The 17,655-nt window shown below is 38.9% G+C and overlaps 2 protein-coding genes and 1 long non-coding RNA gene across 13 annotated transcripts in view; 2 read left to right on the top strand and 1 right to left on the bottom strand.

Annotated features, from left to right (window-relative positions):
- Nucleotides 1-8,558: 8,558 nt before the first annotated feature.
- LOC111659790 (inhibin beta B chain) lies at nucleotides 8,559-12,581 on the bottom strand. Its single transcript, XM_023412838.2, has 2 exons — nucleotides 12,239-12,581; nucleotides 8,559-11,796 (listed from the first exon to the last, which is right to left on the bottom strand). Exons 1-2 carry the CDS (start codon nucleotides 12,579-12,581, stop codon nucleotides 11,015-11,017), a joined length of 1,125 nt encoding a protein of 374 aa, XP_023268606.1. The 3' UTR covers nucleotides 8,559-11,014.
- LOC111659791 (uncharacterized) lies at nucleotides 11,617-12,662 on the top strand. Of its 2 annotated transcripts, none has more exons than XR_002761095.2 (3): nucleotides 11,617-11,756; nucleotides 12,155-12,221; nucleotides 12,405-12,662. It is a non-coding gene; the product is annotated as an uncharacterized LOC111659791 (long non-coding RNA). The 2 variants fall into 2 exon arrangements; XR_002761094.2 differs by having other exon boundaries at nucleotides 12,152-12,221.
- A 2,319-nt stretch (nucleotides 12,663-14,981) lies between these two features.
- r3hdm2 (R3H domain containing 2) overlaps nucleotides 14,982-17,655 on the top strand; it is a 52,256-nt gene continuing 49,582 nt past the window's right edge. For all 10 annotated transcript variants that reach the window (XM_087175752.1, XM_087175753.1, XM_023412853.2 and 7 more), the window contains exons 1-2: nucleotides 14,982-15,263; nucleotides 15,627-15,679. The gene's annotated coding sequence lies outside the window, so the exon portion shown is untranslated. The remainder of the gene's footprint in view (nucleotides 15,264-15,626; nucleotides 15,680-17,655) is intronic.

Below are 17,655 nucleotides of genomic sequence, written 5' to 3'. Positions count from 1 at the left end.
GGGGGGGGTGGACAATTTCAACTCAAAATCAACTTCTCTTAACAGCACCCAGACTAGGTTAGGGCCAGTGATGAAATGAGAATCAGAGCAGTCTATGCCCCAGTTTTGGGACAATTCATTCCTTAGCCATTGTTGGACCAAGCCATTTTGGCTATGTGGGTTGTTGAGCACATCTGCTATGTGTTCATGTCCTCATGCCTCAAACTAATTCAGCAAACAAACTCTGGATTTTTCAGAAGCTCTTGTCCAAGATTCCATCTATCAGTACCTCCAGGCCAGTTCCTTACATGTTGACAAGACAAGTTGGTCCTTCTCTTGGAGTGACAGTCAAACAAGGTATGTATGTCCATCACTTAGGCACAGGTGCCCACCATGTCAGAAAAAACTAATTTCTGATGCATGTTGTATGTAAAGATTCCTTGGTCAATATGCCCAAGATTCATAGCTCCTCAATTAAAGAAACACAAGACACCAGTGAGGACAATGTCTATTGCCTTTTGAGCATGTTGTAGCTTCTGTTATTGGTTACTGTATTGTTGTTCGTAACCTTATCTAAAATTTCTAAACAGTCAATATACCAGGAGCACTGCAAAATGTCAGAGTTAGCACCTAGTATGATCATAGCATAGTGTTTTTTTCCCACTGGTACATCAGTTCAAGTCATCAGGCATACCCTATTCTTTGGATACCTTATTCGTGCAGTATCCTGCTCAAATAGTGTCTCCAAGAGCTGGGCATGTATTACTTAATCTTACTTAATCTTTTGTTTTTCATGCCAATTTCTGTCCTCTTTGTTTTGTCAATTCATATTAATAGACCCATATGGTGCCAAAGACAATCCACAGTGTGGGACTGTCTGTTGAAACTGGGTGTCCTTTTGCAGTCCAAAGTCTAGGCTATCAAGTAGGTACTGTCAGCTGCAAGTAACATTAAGCTGTCTAATGTGGTATGATATTGCTGTAAGGCATTTGAAATGTGCATGTTTTGATATGTTCATACAAGAGACTCAGGCACCAACTCTGACTTGCCGCAGGCTGAGGACTTACCAAGGATTCCGAGAATCCTGCCTTTTCTCGGGCTTGAGAGAAGTTGGGTTTTGGTTCTTCCAATAGTAAGCAAGTATTCCAAAATGTGCTCACTTGTAGATATCAAATCATTTGATCAAACAGCTCCAGTTGGAGGCACAATGGTTGGGTCCTGTCTGACAGAGTAAAAGTGATGTTTCAGTGAGCTACAGCACCTGTAGTCTTAAGCATAGCTTTTCAGTCTCACAAAAACGCTTATTTGTGAGCAGGTCCTGTAACACTTCTTTGTGTCATCTTTGACATATAACCTGCTCCAAACATTTAAAAAGCCCTCTTCAACCATTTTTGTCATATAAGAACTGGGGCCACTCCGGGCCATGTCCAGAGAGTAACGTCCAGACATTGTCCAGAGTTGCCCTTTCACACATGTAGCCCTCAACAAGAGATTGCCCTTGTCAGATGTGTTCTCACCCACTGGAAATACTCTGATTGATTTAGGCAAAGGGTGGCACTGGATAGAGCTTTCAGGAGGCAGGATAGAAATGTCATCAACACAATGACCTATACTCTTTTCACACATTGGCTCAACCAGATATAACAGATTTTCTACTATAGGGAGCTGGAAGGGTCAAGTCCATTGAATGTCCAGTCCAACTGATTTAGACATGTTCATTCTCACATCCAGCTCCAATGGGCAATGAGGGTTCCAGTGCATGTGTGAAAGCACTACACCTTACTAGTCAAGTCTGGGCATTTTCTACAGAATTCTATAAACTTCAAAGTACAGATGCCACTTTGCAGAGCAATAGTGTGTTGACACTTTTACAACCTCTTGAATTTCCTCTTGATATGACACACATGATGACACACAGCAGAAGCATAGTACAATTAAGTCTTTAGCAACAAGCGGAGGCTTGGAAATCAGATGCTACTGCCTAATCATTAGTCAAACATGTTTGACTTGAAAATTCCAATTTGGCATGCCCAGACTGACTACTTTTAAAATGATGCTCATGACACCTTCAGAAACAAGGTAGCCATAAACACCCAAATTGTCTTGAAGTAAGTTTTCATATGTTTTATAGTAGTATACCCAACAGAAAAGCATGGAACAATATGTGAACATAGGTCATGGGGGGTGCTGTTTATCCAAGGATACTTTTTTTTCTACACAGACTATAGCTCAGTTCACAATGTTGGTAGAAACATTAGTAAATGAGTTTAACCCTAACCTTTCCCTTTCTCATTTTAAAATGTGCCTTGGGTGAGTGTTCATACTTGCAATGATCAGTATTCCCATCAGTTGCCATTCTGCTCAGCAATGGGCTAGACTACCTGTGATATATGGATACAACTTAACAACGCTGTTTGACATGTTATATGTCTAAAGCTGTCTTCAAGCTCATGATCATTGTTGATCCGAACTGCCAGTGTCATCAATAAAAAGTTCAGTCACCACATTACAAATCATACACAGTATGTGACAGATGTTTGATATTATGAGGGACTTCATGTCCACAATACTAGCTGTTATCTGCAGCTTCATCGCCTGCCATTTTCACAAGTCTAGTGCCCTCTGCTGACCAAACTGTAAATAATCATAACAGCAGATGCTATATTGTCTCTCTTATTGCTGACATCTTAGAACTGTGATAAACAACAGGCTGCACTGACATGCTGTTAATAATACTTCAGACAAATGTTTGTCCAGATATGATGTTTTGATTACTCAAGACCCCCGACATTAAAACAAGAATACCACAGACAAGTTTTTCTCCCTTAATATTAATTTGTACAAGATGGATACTGACACAAATTTGTGTTATTTTCTTTACTTTATGGAATTTCAGCGCATCAACTCAGATATTAGCTCTGCTGGTCTCCAGCAGTTGACAATCTTGGATTTTGAAAGGTAAACGTGCGGAGTAAATCACATGATCACAGTAAAGAAGGGGTCAGTTTAATTGGATTTTTCCTTGTAGTAAATCTGAACGAGTGACCCTCAAGCTTATTACTTAAACAACGCCACCTAGTGGCAAAAACTAAGAAGTTTGAATGTGACGCTGAGTGTGGTCAACATTGGCAGTATAGCAGCACACAGTACTGTTTGGTAGACAAGCCACTGAATACATTTTATTAAAAGAAGAAGATTATCAATAATCTTCCTTGCAGTTAGAAATAATTTGATATTTAAGTAATAGCCGATTAACACCAGTTAATATTAAATGTACATTTGGCTTGTCTTTTTAGCTAGTGAGCAGCATCAACACTGACAGACATATTATAAGAAGTTACCCAATATTGAGAGAAATGGGATTTTAAGATAGGGTGACTCATGAACGTATTACTTCTACAGTGCATTTTACTACATATTGATTCAAATTATTTTGTATATTTTGATAATATTCTTGAAGAGTTATGTGAAATTCTCTTTATGACACTCAGATTTTTTGAATTTGCTATGATGAGAGTAAGTTATGCTCCAAGATTTGATTTGACAGGTTTTTTAGTAGTTGCCACAATCCTTATTAGACAGTTATCCAAAATGTGACTTTACATAAAGTACATTTCCATTTTTCTAATTATTGATAGCATATAGACTTTTATTATTTCTACTACTTTATTTATTTGGAAGACAGCCGAAACTGAATGACCTCTACTACAGTGGACAGCAAGTAAAAGGCTAAGCTCTAACTCAGTACACATTAAGGATGAAGGATATTGTTCTGTAACAAGGTACTTGTTGTGTAACACACTGAGATATAACAGGTAACTGGGTCTGTTGTAATAGGATCATCCAGTGGATTTAAAAGTAATGTGTAAAGTAAAGTGCTTTATACGCAGGAGCAAGAATGCAGGCAGCATAACAGATCTAGGGCTTTTGAAATGGTTCTCAGAATATGACTGGGGTTTAGTCCTATGTCCATAATTTACATTTTACGCCTACTAAAGCAGTGTTTCAATTAACTGATTATTTGGAATGACTGAATACATATATAACAAGTTAAAATATATTCTCTATAATAATACGGTAATATTCTGTGCTTTCACAGTCTGGATTCCTTCAGTATATGTGATCACTGACTGATTTACTAAAGTTTTAACAATGCCAATTAGATGATTATGATCAATAATGAAATTAAATAATACCATTAACTGTCTATTACGTGACAGTTGATATAGAGATATCTCAGTGGAAATATCAGTCAGCAGTCAACTGAACTTCACATTTGTTTCAGTATAGTGCTTTGTACCAGTTCACTCAGTTGGCTAACCTTAAACTGGTAAATTAAATAATTGATCTGTCCTCTGCTTAAGGATTTAATTTGACCGAGTCAACAGCGAGTCTGACGGTGCTTCTGTAATCCAAGCCAGACTCACTTTTCAAGCATATTTGCAGTATGCTGTAGACATGGGTAGTACAAACATATGAATTCATAACCCTGAGCATATGTCATAGAATGATTAATATATGGCAAATAATCATTACTCTACATAGATGTTTGTGCACTAAACACCCTGTTGTTTACTGTTTTCCTGAAGACTGCTGGGGGAAAGGAGAGTGTGAGAGGGATTTTTCCCAGGTTGTCCTGTCATGACACTGCGGGGGACGAGTCTGACTGACACTTTAACCCTCCCCGGGGGATTTGCAGGATTGCGAGTGGAGTGAAGGATTAGGGTTTTAGTGGCACACAGCAAACAGTGTGTCTGTAGGTCAGTGTGTCAGTATATCAGTGAGTCAGTAGGCTTTTATTTTTCCAAGAGTAGGTCAGCTATTTGCTTTCCATGAGCGAGGCCAATGCAATTACTTCTTAGTGTCAAAGAGTACTCACCTAAACACATGTTAACGCTGAACTTTTATCATGATAATGCTCTAAAACCATCACATGTGCATCCACACACTCAGCCATCACCCATGTTGTTCACCCAGCATAAACAAAATGCGTTTTACATGTTGGAAATTGGATGAAAGGGCTCCGTGCTGGCATTTTGGTGGCCACACCATTGTTTGACAATTTATTGATTTGTTGCTGATTAGATCCTGTGGCTCGCTTCCAGTCACTGTGAAATGCCACACATCCGCAATGGCTGTTGTGATGCCATGCCACCATTTACTCACTAACTTAGAAGCCAGAAATGGTTTTTATCTCCTGACCGAGTACCTGCAAATCTAGCCAGCTGAAAGAACCACAAAAGCACAGATGACACAAGCAAGAACTACCTGTTGTTTAAAGGGTCAGTTCAACCAAATGACTTATTGCTTGTGGTACTGAGCCAGACATACTGTTTTGTTGTTATTGTTGTTGTTGTTGTTGTTTTTGCCCAAGATCTAAGGTATCTGCGTCTGAAACATTTGTAGCCACCCAAACACAATGGATGGATGTGAGTGGAAATTTTGTGTCATTCAAAGCAATAAAACATTTGTTCTCAACATCAATGTCACCTTTCAGATAAAAAGTCCTTATTTCTCTGGATAATCCACAGGCATCACTGTGGAGAGTTTTCACTTTTCACTTCAACTACAAGATAGTACCACAAATGAAAGCAATTGGGACTACATCTTCGGCAGAAATCACCTTTAATCAGATATCATGGTCTAGGAAATATATGTTTGATATATATGTGTTAGAGCTATTGTTTCTGGAAAGACATTTTTTCACGTCATTTTTATTAATGCCTTTAGCACAAAAAAACAAACAAAAAAAAACAAATTCTGTGCACTTTCTTTCTATTGTTGTGGTGACAGAAAACCCAGGGAGGATATCCCAACAAAACAGAGATCAACATTTCCTGTTCAAATATATCACAACAGGTTGTGCTATTCCAAAGGATCAGCTAAACTGCAGTTAGGCATGTGCTCTTCATTAGCCAATGACACAATCTACTGTGTGCTGGCCCCTTCCTTCATTTATTGGTGCTCATTCTTATCAACCTGGTACTTGGTTTGCTAATTGCCACTGAAGCAATGTCTTAACGCTAACACTATAAAAGCAGCCAGGTGTATTGTAGTGTATTGTTGGCTCAAACACTCCATTAACTGTTGTTTCCTGTGAGGCTAGGAACAGGAGCCTGTATGCTGTGGCGAACCAACAGCCTCAGTTTAGGGTGAAATTTCAAACTGAGATAAAATAAAGGTGCGTAGGCTACTATCTAGCAGTCTGTTCTCAAGTAATTTATTATCTAATACACTTTCAGTTGTTTCAGAGTTATTGAGGAAGTATTTGCTATTTGCTATTTGCTGATTCGCAGTTAGCCTCTATTGTGCTCCTTACTGGTTCCTAGGTAACTAATCAGGATTTTATGTATGTAGTGAAGTATTAGCATTAATTTTGTTCCGCAGTCATCTTACTCCATTAGAAAAGCAAATTACAGATTCACATTTTTACAACAGTTCACCATCACCCCAGTAGGGGGTGCCCAGTTCCTAGACTTCATCAAAACTGGTGGCATCAGCAGAGTTAGCCATCAGTAATTGATAAGTAGATAGGACTATATCTGATTCATATCTTTATCTATTTACAGATTCTTACAGATTCTGATACAATTTCTAGTGGCACAGTTAGATCTAATCATATATGCATGTCTTGTAATGTGTGGGGGCGTGTCTGAATGAATGTATTTTCCATTGAGTCTAATGGGTGTGTCTTGCTGGACAAAAACCTGCAGACACAGTAAAACTTTTTGAACAGTTACGTGGAAACGAGCTTGCTCACTAGATGTTACTTAGCCTACACACCGCGCTAGCTTTTTCTGTGTTACGTCTTTGTCTATCTTAAGTCATCTCACCACATTTCATATTTTTGTTCAAACACTTATAATAATGATAATGTGAATCATTATGGTCTAATGCAGGTGTGATGTATTAGGCACTGGTAGTTTCTCACATTATTACCCAGTAATCTTTAACAGATCTGATGAGGCTGTTATACATTTTCAGCTGACTTTACAGGAGTGTCAGGCATGGCACTGCGACTTGATATCAACCTAAGCATGTCACACCAACTTGATGTACCTGACACCTACTTAACGTTTCATCAGTCTACTACATTTATTTGTGCTCACAGTTCTGGTCAGGTGCAAGATGCTGGTCACATAGTTAAGGTATTGCTCTGCTCAAATTTCAGCACTACCCTTTTCATGGACAAGTAAAAGTATTCTTGCGGGGTTTGTTGTTTAACGTCATCTGCGAATTTTACAAGTTCTATGTGCTTCATGATAAAACACTTGCTCCTTTGCAAAAGCGGAAAGACTGATCTGGATAGGGTTAGGTGTAACTTAAGGAAGAAAAGAGGTGATTAATTTGTCATGATTGAGTCTACATACCAGTCATCGTGGTTTATGTGGGTTTGTTATTAGTATATCTGAATATGAGAGTATCCACTGAGAGTATTTGCTGAGTTATCACGGAGAAAGTTGACATTTTAGACCAGTACTTTGGACAATGTAAACAGTATAAACAACCTGTATAATCTAAAAAAATATTGTGTGTGATTACCCTCAGACACTGATTATAGTCCATTTTGGATGGTGAAATATCAGCACCGCTGTTGGCTGTGCAGGGGGAGTTGGCAGATTTTGGCAGAAAGGAACATTATGTTATGACTTACTTTATTGATACTGAAATTCAGAGATTTGGGGAACTGATCTTTAGGACATTCAACTTGATATGATTTTAAAACATGGAAGAGAGGTTTAGATGAATTTGCTTGAGTGTGTATTGTTCGCTAATTCTCTTCAATATGATAATTTAATATCATGGGTGTTGTTTAAAAATCAGAATAGAGCATAGAAATCTTTACAGGTCAGAGTATGATTGTGGTGCACCATAAAATGATGTGTTGTTGTGTTGTACTGTATTGATGCAATATATACTTTCTATCTAGTTGTGTGCCTATTTACAGTTCATAGGACAGTGACCAGTCCCAAATGCAAATGCATGATGTGAAAATGATATCATGCCAAGGGAATGTGACAACTGTTTACATACCAAACACAGACAGTCCATAAAGCCACTTCTACTATTTGTATGAGCAAATACGACCTTTGCCTTACAGACAGTACCAATGTGATTACATGGCAGGCACCTTGTTTCTCATGCTGGGTAAAATTGGAAAATGAATCACTGTGTTTTCACTTAAAAAAATTACTTATAAAGATGCATATTAATCTGTGCCATCAACATGTGCGCTACTAAGAGGAATACAACTGACTTTTATCAAATGTATATTCAAATTGCTTGGAAAAAAACAAACAAACAATGCATTGTTAAAAGCATTGAGGGGAAATTTCTAACATTTTCTCCATCAAAACATATTCCAACTGCTCCCAGCCAATACTACAGTCAAAACTGTAACAAGGAGAGTCAGAGATATTTCTGTTTTCAGGTACATTATTTTTTCTGCTGTGGTCAGTTCAAGTTGTATTTATTTTTCCAATGACCATTCTCTTTTTTCTAAGGTGCAGTGTGTTGTCATTGTCGCTAAAGAGGAGAGATACAATGATTAAAAAAGAATAACAGTGGCAAGAATTAGGTTGATTTAAAAATATTTATTCATTTATTAAAAATATATTTCAACTGTAATCATGTCATTTCACATTGAGACAAATGTGTTACATTTATTTGCTATACATATAATTAGTTTTACATAAAATATAGTATGATATAAAAAATCTTCTAATTTCCAAAACTTACAGTATACAGAAATTGCTGCATCATCTGTGTGCTTTGCAAGTATATACAATACCACACACTGAAACGCAACTAAAGCTTAAGAAAATAAGCTGATTGACATTTGCTCTCTGTGGACCTATTGACAGACCTTTCAAGCAAAATTTGCTCTAAAAATACAGTAGGGTGATAAAGTGCTTAGCAAGTTATTGTACGATGGCACCTCAATGTCAAATTAAGTCCTGGGACAGGAAGTGCTTACAAAATAAAACAAACAATAAACTCCAGCATTTTTTACACAAGCTTGAACTATACAGCATTAATACAAATTAAGCTTTTAGAGGCAACAGAGAGAGGTTAACCAAAGTTGTGGACTATTTGGTCAAAATGTGATAAAAGATCTTGTTTATAATCTGTATCATGGCAGTACAATACAAAACCTTAAGTACAGTTTACTAACACAGTAAGGACAAACCCATTAAACAACATTCAGAAACCTGAGAAGATCTTTGACTTTAACACTGCTTAGTTCAAACAGAGGTGGAATAGGCCTATAGATGTATTTGGTGCTAGCAATGTAACACTTTAGTTCTTAGTTGGTATACAAGGAATTATTGCATTATGACATCAAATTGCACAAGGCATGTGCACACATTCGCAACATCAACACCACCTTAAATCTAGTGAGATAAGTATTGATGCAGGCATATATAAATATACTTCACTTGGTCATTTTCCTGGTATCGACGTACAACTGTACCTGCTCAGAACAATTGTGATACACAGATGTTTTAACATCCCCCCAAAATGATTAACAGATTACCTTTAGCTGGAAAGCTTCTAATTTTACATCAGCCCAGAAAACTTTAGACTTTGAAATATATAAATGCCAACGTGCAACAGCACATGCTCATTGACCCAACTGCCTCACAGACCTTCACATTACCTGACACTGAAGCAATATCTAAATGTTTGCTCACGCTGCTGAAAAATGACCCTGGGTTCATATGCTGTCAGAGTCACAGTTACCCAACTGATTAGCCGACTTGTGTAAATAATACAGTGGAGATGCTGATTAAACATATTTCAATGTGTGTGCAGCATCGACTGCTGTCAGACAGAGAACAGGGCAGATTCCAAGCTGGTTCAGTTCTGTTTAGAAAAATTAAAATATATCAAAATATGAGCACAATATGAGCATTTTGTCACAGGTCCACATAAAAAGAAGGTCAAGTATTAACTGATACTCTTTAATATTTAGAGTTCATTTAGCCAAAATGACTTGATGCTCATTGTCCAAGTTGCACTTTGTCATCACAAGTTAAGGAAGAAGGCACACTTTAAATCAAGGATCGCTTACATTGTTTTCAAAGCCTTGCTTTAAAATGGCAGCAATTAAGTCGACCAAAAAAGATTTGCCATGAAAATATAACTGTAATGTAAAATAAAGTATTTAGCATTTATTTTATTTATTTCTCTATGTTGTATGTGGACACTGTGACTACAACATGAAACATACCAGAAAAATAGATAATGTGTCCTGAAAGAGTTAAAAGTGATTTCACTTCTGTTTGCAATTTCCTGAGATCCATATAACATTTTACTGCATCTTTGAACTGAATCCCAGCAGCAATAGTGGAAAACAAAATAAATACAACATATGACAAAAATGAAAAAAAGATTTACACTACAGTAAAGGCGTCATATTAATCTCTATGTGTATGGTGTGACCTCCATAAACAATTTCTTTAATGTAAGTGGGACTTCAGTCAGCCCTGTCACCACTATAAAAACGTTACATTAAAGCCACACCTGTCTTTTCTGGATAGGCTGAGTTTTTTTTTCTCTCTTCAGCCTGCTCTTTTCTTATTGCATATTACAAAACTGTAAAATTAAATGAAAACTGTTGATGAGTGATGGCAGTCGCTTTTATCCAAGGCGACTTACAAGTCAGGGCCAACATGTCTATTTCAACATGCCTGTATCTAATTTGGGACAAAGTAAACCTGTTACCTCTTATTTTTCAAAAGAGTTCTACTAACAACATATGTAGAGCTTAAAAATCTATTCTTTTGGGGGGAAATTAAACTCTTATTAGCCTATCTATAGTGCCAAGAATACATCTTTATATGATGGACACTTTCCATTTTGTTGCTCAAAATGAGTCAGGGTGTGGAAAAGTGGCTTAAAAGTTGGTTGTCCAGAGCCAGACACATCTCCTCTATTCATGTGTGTTTGTATCTTTCTGTGAGTCTGTCTGTCTTCAATACACACAAAACCAACCTATGTTAACTATACCGTGTCTTTCTTACTCTGTCCTTTATGTACATCCACAGGACTCCACTATCATGTCAGGAACGTCCATTTTGACAATGCTGTGCTGAGAGTCAAAGAAAACCATGGAGAGTGGCCGGCGCTCAGTGGGAACACAACATGAAGTTGTAGCTGTGTTGATGCCGTTGATTTTCAGCTGGCTGAAGACAGTGGCATGGAACGAGGATGCTATTCCTGGGGAGCCCGACAGATGCTGGGGGCACTGACCGATGCAGTAGTTCATATGGTAGCCTTCAGGTGCAATGATCCACTCATCCCACTGTATATCCTTGAACTTGATGTAGAAGTCTTTCTTGCAGCACACAGTTACATCGTCACCACAACGCAAGGAGCGCTTCCTGAGCAAGTGTTTGGAGTGGTCATCACGGAGACGCACCTGGGCCACCAGGAAGGGCTGGTAGGGGGTGTCAGCAGAGCCATCTAGGGAGCAAAGGTTCTTCCCATCTTCATCACAGCTTACCTCCAGCCGTAGCCGACGTTTACCACCGTCGAGGAACGCCTGCAGGATTCGGGTGATGGGGAATGTGTGCCAGTTACTCTCCTGGACTTCCAACATCTTTTCCATCACCAGAGTGCGGTTAGTGCCAGACACCCCATCATCTGCGGAAAGGAAGACTCTGGCTGGGAGGCGAGAGTCCCGATGGGGGTCCTCAGAGGAACGGGCATAGATCCACAGAGAGGACTGGAGGACCTGGATACTCTGGCCACGTTCCTGCAGAAACTGGAAGGTAAGGCTGAGGCTAGCCTCTTCACCATTCCCTGTCTCACCTAAGAATCAAAGGTAATTTAAAAACAACACAGACTGTTAATATTTCGGACACTAGAGAGATTGTGACACCAGCAAAGGGGAAATCATTTTAAACCATGCTTGTAAGTTGCAGAATCGTGTACAAATAAAGGACAAGTCAATGTATTTTCACTTATTTTAGGCATTTTACCTTATGATTTGATTGACACTAAATATAAACTCACAATAAGCCCTGGAGGAATATTATACTTATGGTTAAATCTAAAGATTAATGACAGACTGTAATCCTAAACTTTTACAACAGCCTATGGAACATCACAACAACTTAATAACAAGGCAAATGGAAACCCTGACCTAATTTGTGTTTATTTCAAGCAGGTGAAGCGCAAGCTCATGAGGCGTTTCAGCGCCATACAGAGGAAAGAACAGCTTAACGTCATAAAAGGTGATCACAAAACTTACTTATATCTGCAAAGCTCACTATTTCATAGCCTTGCTCTTTGGTAGGTACATTGTTTTCTAGCTCAAGAGTACCGTCCTGTCTGACGCGCCCCGAGTGCAGTTTGCGCAGCGCAGTGAGGAGCGCCGCTCGGGGCACCGTGTGAGTTATGTTTGGTCTCTCCTTCAGGTGCAGCTTCTCCAAAATCTGTTGTTTGGCGATCTCTATCATCAGCCTTTCCTCTGCGTCTTTCTCCATCGCCGGTAAACCACACGACGCGCAGCCCGGGGAGCCACTGACCCAGAGACCCTTCAGCAGCAAGGACACCAAAAACAGAAGTGATGGGAATAAAAAAGAAGGCGTCATCCTCGACCCTGAAGTTAAAAAAAAGAAGCCTATCTGTGCTCGACTTGGGTAGAAAACGAATAAAGAAATCTTCAAATCCTCTTCCCTGAGTTGTTCTTTAGAAGTCACAAGCTCTCTAACTGTTGTGAAAGGTCCTAATAGACAGCTGGACACCGTGAAGACAGGAGCTGAGAGAAAGGAGTGGTGTTTCACCCTCCTGAAGTTGAAGATATCATGTGGGGTAATCCACCAAAACTGGTGACACGTTGGAAGGATGCACCAATGAGCGCATCGGGGCACCGAGAAAATTACTGGCAAAGCATCTGTCTGTCCTGCTCTCTCACAACAGACAGACAGACACACACACACACACACACACACACACACACACACATCCAACACGCATTCACACGTAGGCTTCTGACTCAATCACCGACTCAGAGAGAGGACGTCTTGTGGCTCACGGAATCAATAAAACTGTCAGTGTGACACACCTGGTGCAAGATCACACTCGCTGTTTTGCATAAGCGAAGCCGCATAAATAAAAGTGGCCTGATTTGATACATTTTTACCTGGATACAATAAGGTCGTCACTTTCTTTATCACAACAGGTAATTTCTGTGGCACTTACGTTGCCCTCTACAGGGTGACGGAGCGAGAAACGCAATCTGACATCACCCTTCCCGTTCAAAGTTGAAATTCAGTGCCCTTTAACCCAGTTACTGGGTCCATCAGCGTCATCGCCACCAAACAATTAAACTGTAGTTCAAAATGTGCGAATGCGCTCGAGGCTATGAGGCGGGGACCAAACATTTTTTAGTAGTATTTGAAACACGTTTCGTCATGTTGCCTATGTGTGTGTGTGTGTGTGTGTGTGTGTGTGTGTGTGTGTGTGTGTGTGTGTGTGTGTGTGTATGAGAGAAAGGGAGACAGAAGGGTCACACACATACACACGCATACACACACACGTCTTTTGTGTTTTATTCATAAAATAAAAACGACCAGTCCAAAGACATGGCATCACTATTGATAGGCATGGCATTGAATGGCATTGTTGCGCTAGATTTGGCCTTTATGACACAGGCCTGCAGCACACTGCAAAAATGAATGCTATAATGTCTTCTGTGGGCATATAGTAAGTTTGTATGGTGTTTCAAGAAAGTCAGCCTACTGTAACAAATGACCTCTGTAGCCGAGTGTGGACATGCACAAAAACATGCTAAAGGGTGTAGCCTATCAGGTTGCTAAGGTTTAATAAGTTAGTCTACTATTTTACAACATCGGGTAGGGAGCCTTATGCACCTGTTGAAAAGGAATTATTGATTTTGTGTGTGTAGCCTTCCAGATGGACACATATCAGACAGGGATTGACAATCATATCAAGAATAAGTGTATTATAGAAATATATCTTGGGCCTACATCAGTGTTACTTACAGTGAATATGTTTTTTCCCTCTTTGGTCTTTGAGTCTTAGGGTAGGTCATAACGCTGAACGACAAGGCCTTACAGTGACACTGAAGTACTAGCCTGCCGACATGTGGGGACTTTTAGGAACTACAACAAAATTTACTTCATATATTGTCAAGCGTGCAAATTAAAAGTCAAGAAAACTTTTTATTTCACCCCCATAATCACGAATATACATTATTTCTTAAGGAAGATTGAAAAACAGATTAAAACGAAATCATTCGATTTTAGACTTATGATGTTGATATGCAGGCTATATTTTGATAGATTTATTGGATGGGAATGAACTGGTATGGGGGACATTCAGTGATGCAAGAAGTAGGGTACTCAGATTTTTTACTTGAGTAGAACTAACAAACCACAATGTAAAGATAGTTGCTCACAAAATAGTGAGTTATTGTAAAACAAGATCGAAAATCGTTTTTTTCCCCAGAAATTCAGAGCCTCCACCGTTGTTGCAGAACAAGTTACAATGAATAATTCTTATTAGTACACAGTGACATCATGTAAATCCCAGCATTGTATGTTTTCTAACTAAAGTCGCAGTAACTAGTAACCACAGCTGTCAGATAAATGTAGTGGAGTAATATTTTCATCTGAAAAGCAGTGGAATAGCAGTATGAAGAGACATAAATTGGAAATACTCGAGTAAAGTAAGTAAATAGAAAATGTATTTAAGTACAGTACATGAGTAAATATACTTAGCCTACTTTCCACACTGAACATGCTGTTAAAAATAAAAGCACCCTCATAAAATGTTGCAGTTCATAATGTTAAAAAACCTTGATTGCTTTCCAATCATAGAAATTAAAAAAGTAAAAATGGCACCTTAATGACATACAGTAGACTACGTTCAGACACAACATTTTGACAGTCAGTAACATTTGACGGTGTATAAGTTTACAGTATCCTGAACGTCTCCCTGCGACTGTGAAGTACGCCGCTGACGTAAACTGTCGGTGAGGGGGAAAAAAGTGACGCTGACACACTCACACAAGCCGGAGCAGAGAAGGGGGAATAGCGTTTTGTTTCTTTTTTCTTTAATTTGTGTCCTTTTATTCTTTGACGTTTTGTTGTTATTTAGCTGTATTGCTCTAAAAGATCTGACTGCCTTGCTCTTCAGTGCTTGCTCTTTATCGTTAACGTTCATGCCGCTCTCCCCTCACGCGGCGCTATTTTGACAGTCGGGGTCGCAGTGAACCAACTCAAGCTAGCAGCACCATTATATTAGCATCGGTAAGTCATTCGGAAAGCTAGCTGTCCGTACTAGCTAGCACCTGTTATTTTGAGACCTGACAGTGCAGATAGAGTTTTCTAACAAGGTTCGCCTCATTGTAAATACATGCTACTTTGTTGGCTAGCCAGCTGTAGTATAAACGCTAGGTTTTGTTGAAGTTGGGTAGCAAGCGTACTCTGAAAAGAAAAGGCTAGCTAGCGGGCTAACATTAGCTAGGCTAGGTGCTCTAGGTGGCTAATTATACTCGCCGGAGGAAGCAAGCTAAAGCTGTGAGCTAGCTATTGTTAGCGTGTGGGCAAGCTAATATTTTCAGTCAACTGCACAGCCAAGGCTTTGACCATACTGCCATCTGTTCCCTACAGACACAACTTGGAGGATTCTACACACGGACTCAAGACGCAAAGCCAGCGAAACGGTGAGCTGAACCTTTAAGATGACTTGAGACGATTTGATGTCGACGATCCATGATCTTTAGTTAGATATGTAACGTAACGTTAAGCACCATCTTTAAAGTCCGCGTTCTCTATGTTTGACTCGAGATGGCCATGTTAACATTTTATCCATCTAATCTTAACTGAGAGAAGGTACTGAAACTCAGTGAACGAATGCGTGAATGAAGTGATCGTGAATAAAGTGATCAATTATCTGGTTGAATCTGAATGAAGTCATTGAAAATTTTTTGTAGCTGTAAATTGCAATCATGCCTAAAGCCCTCCTTAACTGGTGATAAAAAGATGATATAGTAGCTATGTGTGTCCACTGATGGTCAGAAACGACAGCAAAGTTTAGATGTAAGAACTAATTAACCGGAAGTTACAGATCTTAGTTTGCCTCGTTGATTGAATGGCAGTGGGTTGTGAAGTTAATCTAAGTGCTCTGATTTAAAAAAAAAAAAAAAAAAAAAAAAGTCTCAAACAAATAAGCTTAACTCCTAGGTTTTGTTTGTTGCACGTGGCAATTGAAGTTTATATTTTATTTAATTCCTAAGCTTTCTTTGCATCTATAGTGTAAGGCCTTTGCTCAGTGAGACATGATTATAAGTATATTTTTTCAAGATTAAAGAAAAGCAAGCTTGCCAGTCATTCTGTGTTTCAATCCATAGTCTGTAAAATACATGAACGAAGAGGATTCACACTTGACTGTGTCTTGGCTTTAGCACTACTTTTTAACACTAGCTGAAAATAGATAGCAAGACTGTTGTTTCAAACAAGATGGGATGACAGCACAGACTTGCGAGGCTGTGATTCAAACATCTGCTCTGGGAAAACATGCATGTGTGTCTGAAAACATAAATATTCATATAAACTGGCATTAATCAGCCATGTGATGTTGAGAATTGGCAAACGGCAGGCATGGAGTGCCAACATAGTCACGTTTGATGTTGAGATTGTCTTGAAAATATCACAATTTGTCAGTTCCTTTAGTTACTGTTTTGAGCAAGATCAAGGTCAGGTTAAGGAGGTACCGCTCCTGACAATTTCAGCTTTAAAGCATTGGTATAGTGTTTCTTAGTGATTCTTATTGTACCAGATGTGACCCTATTACAGCTCCTTTCTCTGCATTTGTACATTGGGCACTGATCTTTCCTAAATAACACAGTCCAGTTAATGGTGTAAGGGTAGTATTATTGAGAAAAGGATTATCTATAGTAAGATCTGATGGAGGTGAGTCATTGAATCAACAGTCTACTGTTGCTAAGGCCAGCAATGAGAAAGATGGAGTACTCTGCCCCCCCCCCAATACCCTGCAACTTTCAATCTTCATGTGCAGAACCGTGTCACATTGTGAAATGTCAATGAATTGTTAGCCTTATTTATTACAACTAGGTGAACAGGTGTAAGAATTTATATTTCAAAAGGGTCTTTATTCGTTTATTTGGTTTGCAGGATGCATGACTATAACCAATTCTTTATTCATACACCAGTAGGACATGTGATTTTATGTTTTAACTTACTTGCTTTTTCTGTATTCATGTGCAATGATCAAACATATATACAAGCCATGATGGTCAAAGTGGCTCTAATCCTGTATTTTACAGGCAGATGTAATTTGAAATAGGCAGTTATTATCCAAGAAGACATGATATCTACGTTTATTTGTCAGCCAGGTATCCATATCTGCTTCTGTTTCTGAATCTCTGTTTGCAGCAGCAGAAGCAGAAGAGTGGCTTTTTCTAGAGAGATTTGAAGAGCTATTTATAGATCTCTGCCAGAGCACCAAGCGTGGTGCTGTTGCTGCTGCTCCTATCTCTCTCTTCTCTTAACCACTCCTGTTTCTCTGTTTCTCTCCATCTTTATTTGTTCCTCTTCTTTTCCTGTTCTCTTTGTTTTCTGAGCTACTTTTCCCTTGATATTTTCACTTCTCAATCTTCCCATTTCATATCTATCCTTC

The sequence above is a fragment of the Seriola lalandi genome, unplaced genomic scaffold (genome assembly GCF_002814215.2).
Source record: "Seriola lalandi dorsalis isolate HSWRI2012SDOR001 ecotype SW California unplaced genomic scaffold, Sedor1 jcf7180002054488, whole genome shotgun sequence".
NCBI lineage: Eukaryota > Metazoa > Chordata > Actinopteri > Carangiformes > Carangidae > Seriola > Seriola lalandi.
Note: the sequence above shows the minus strand (reverse complement) of the source record. Positions and strands in the feature narration are given on the sequence as shown.

Coding starts and splice junctions, on each gene's coding strand:
- LOC111659790 (XM_023412838.2), bottom strand. CDS start 12,581: ATGACGCCTTCTTTTTTATTCCCATCACTTCTGTTTTTGGTGTCCTTG. Junction 11,797..12,238: donor AGTGAGCTTTGCAGATATAA/GTAAGTTTTGTG, acceptor TTTGATTCTTAG/GTGAGACAGGGAATGGTGAA.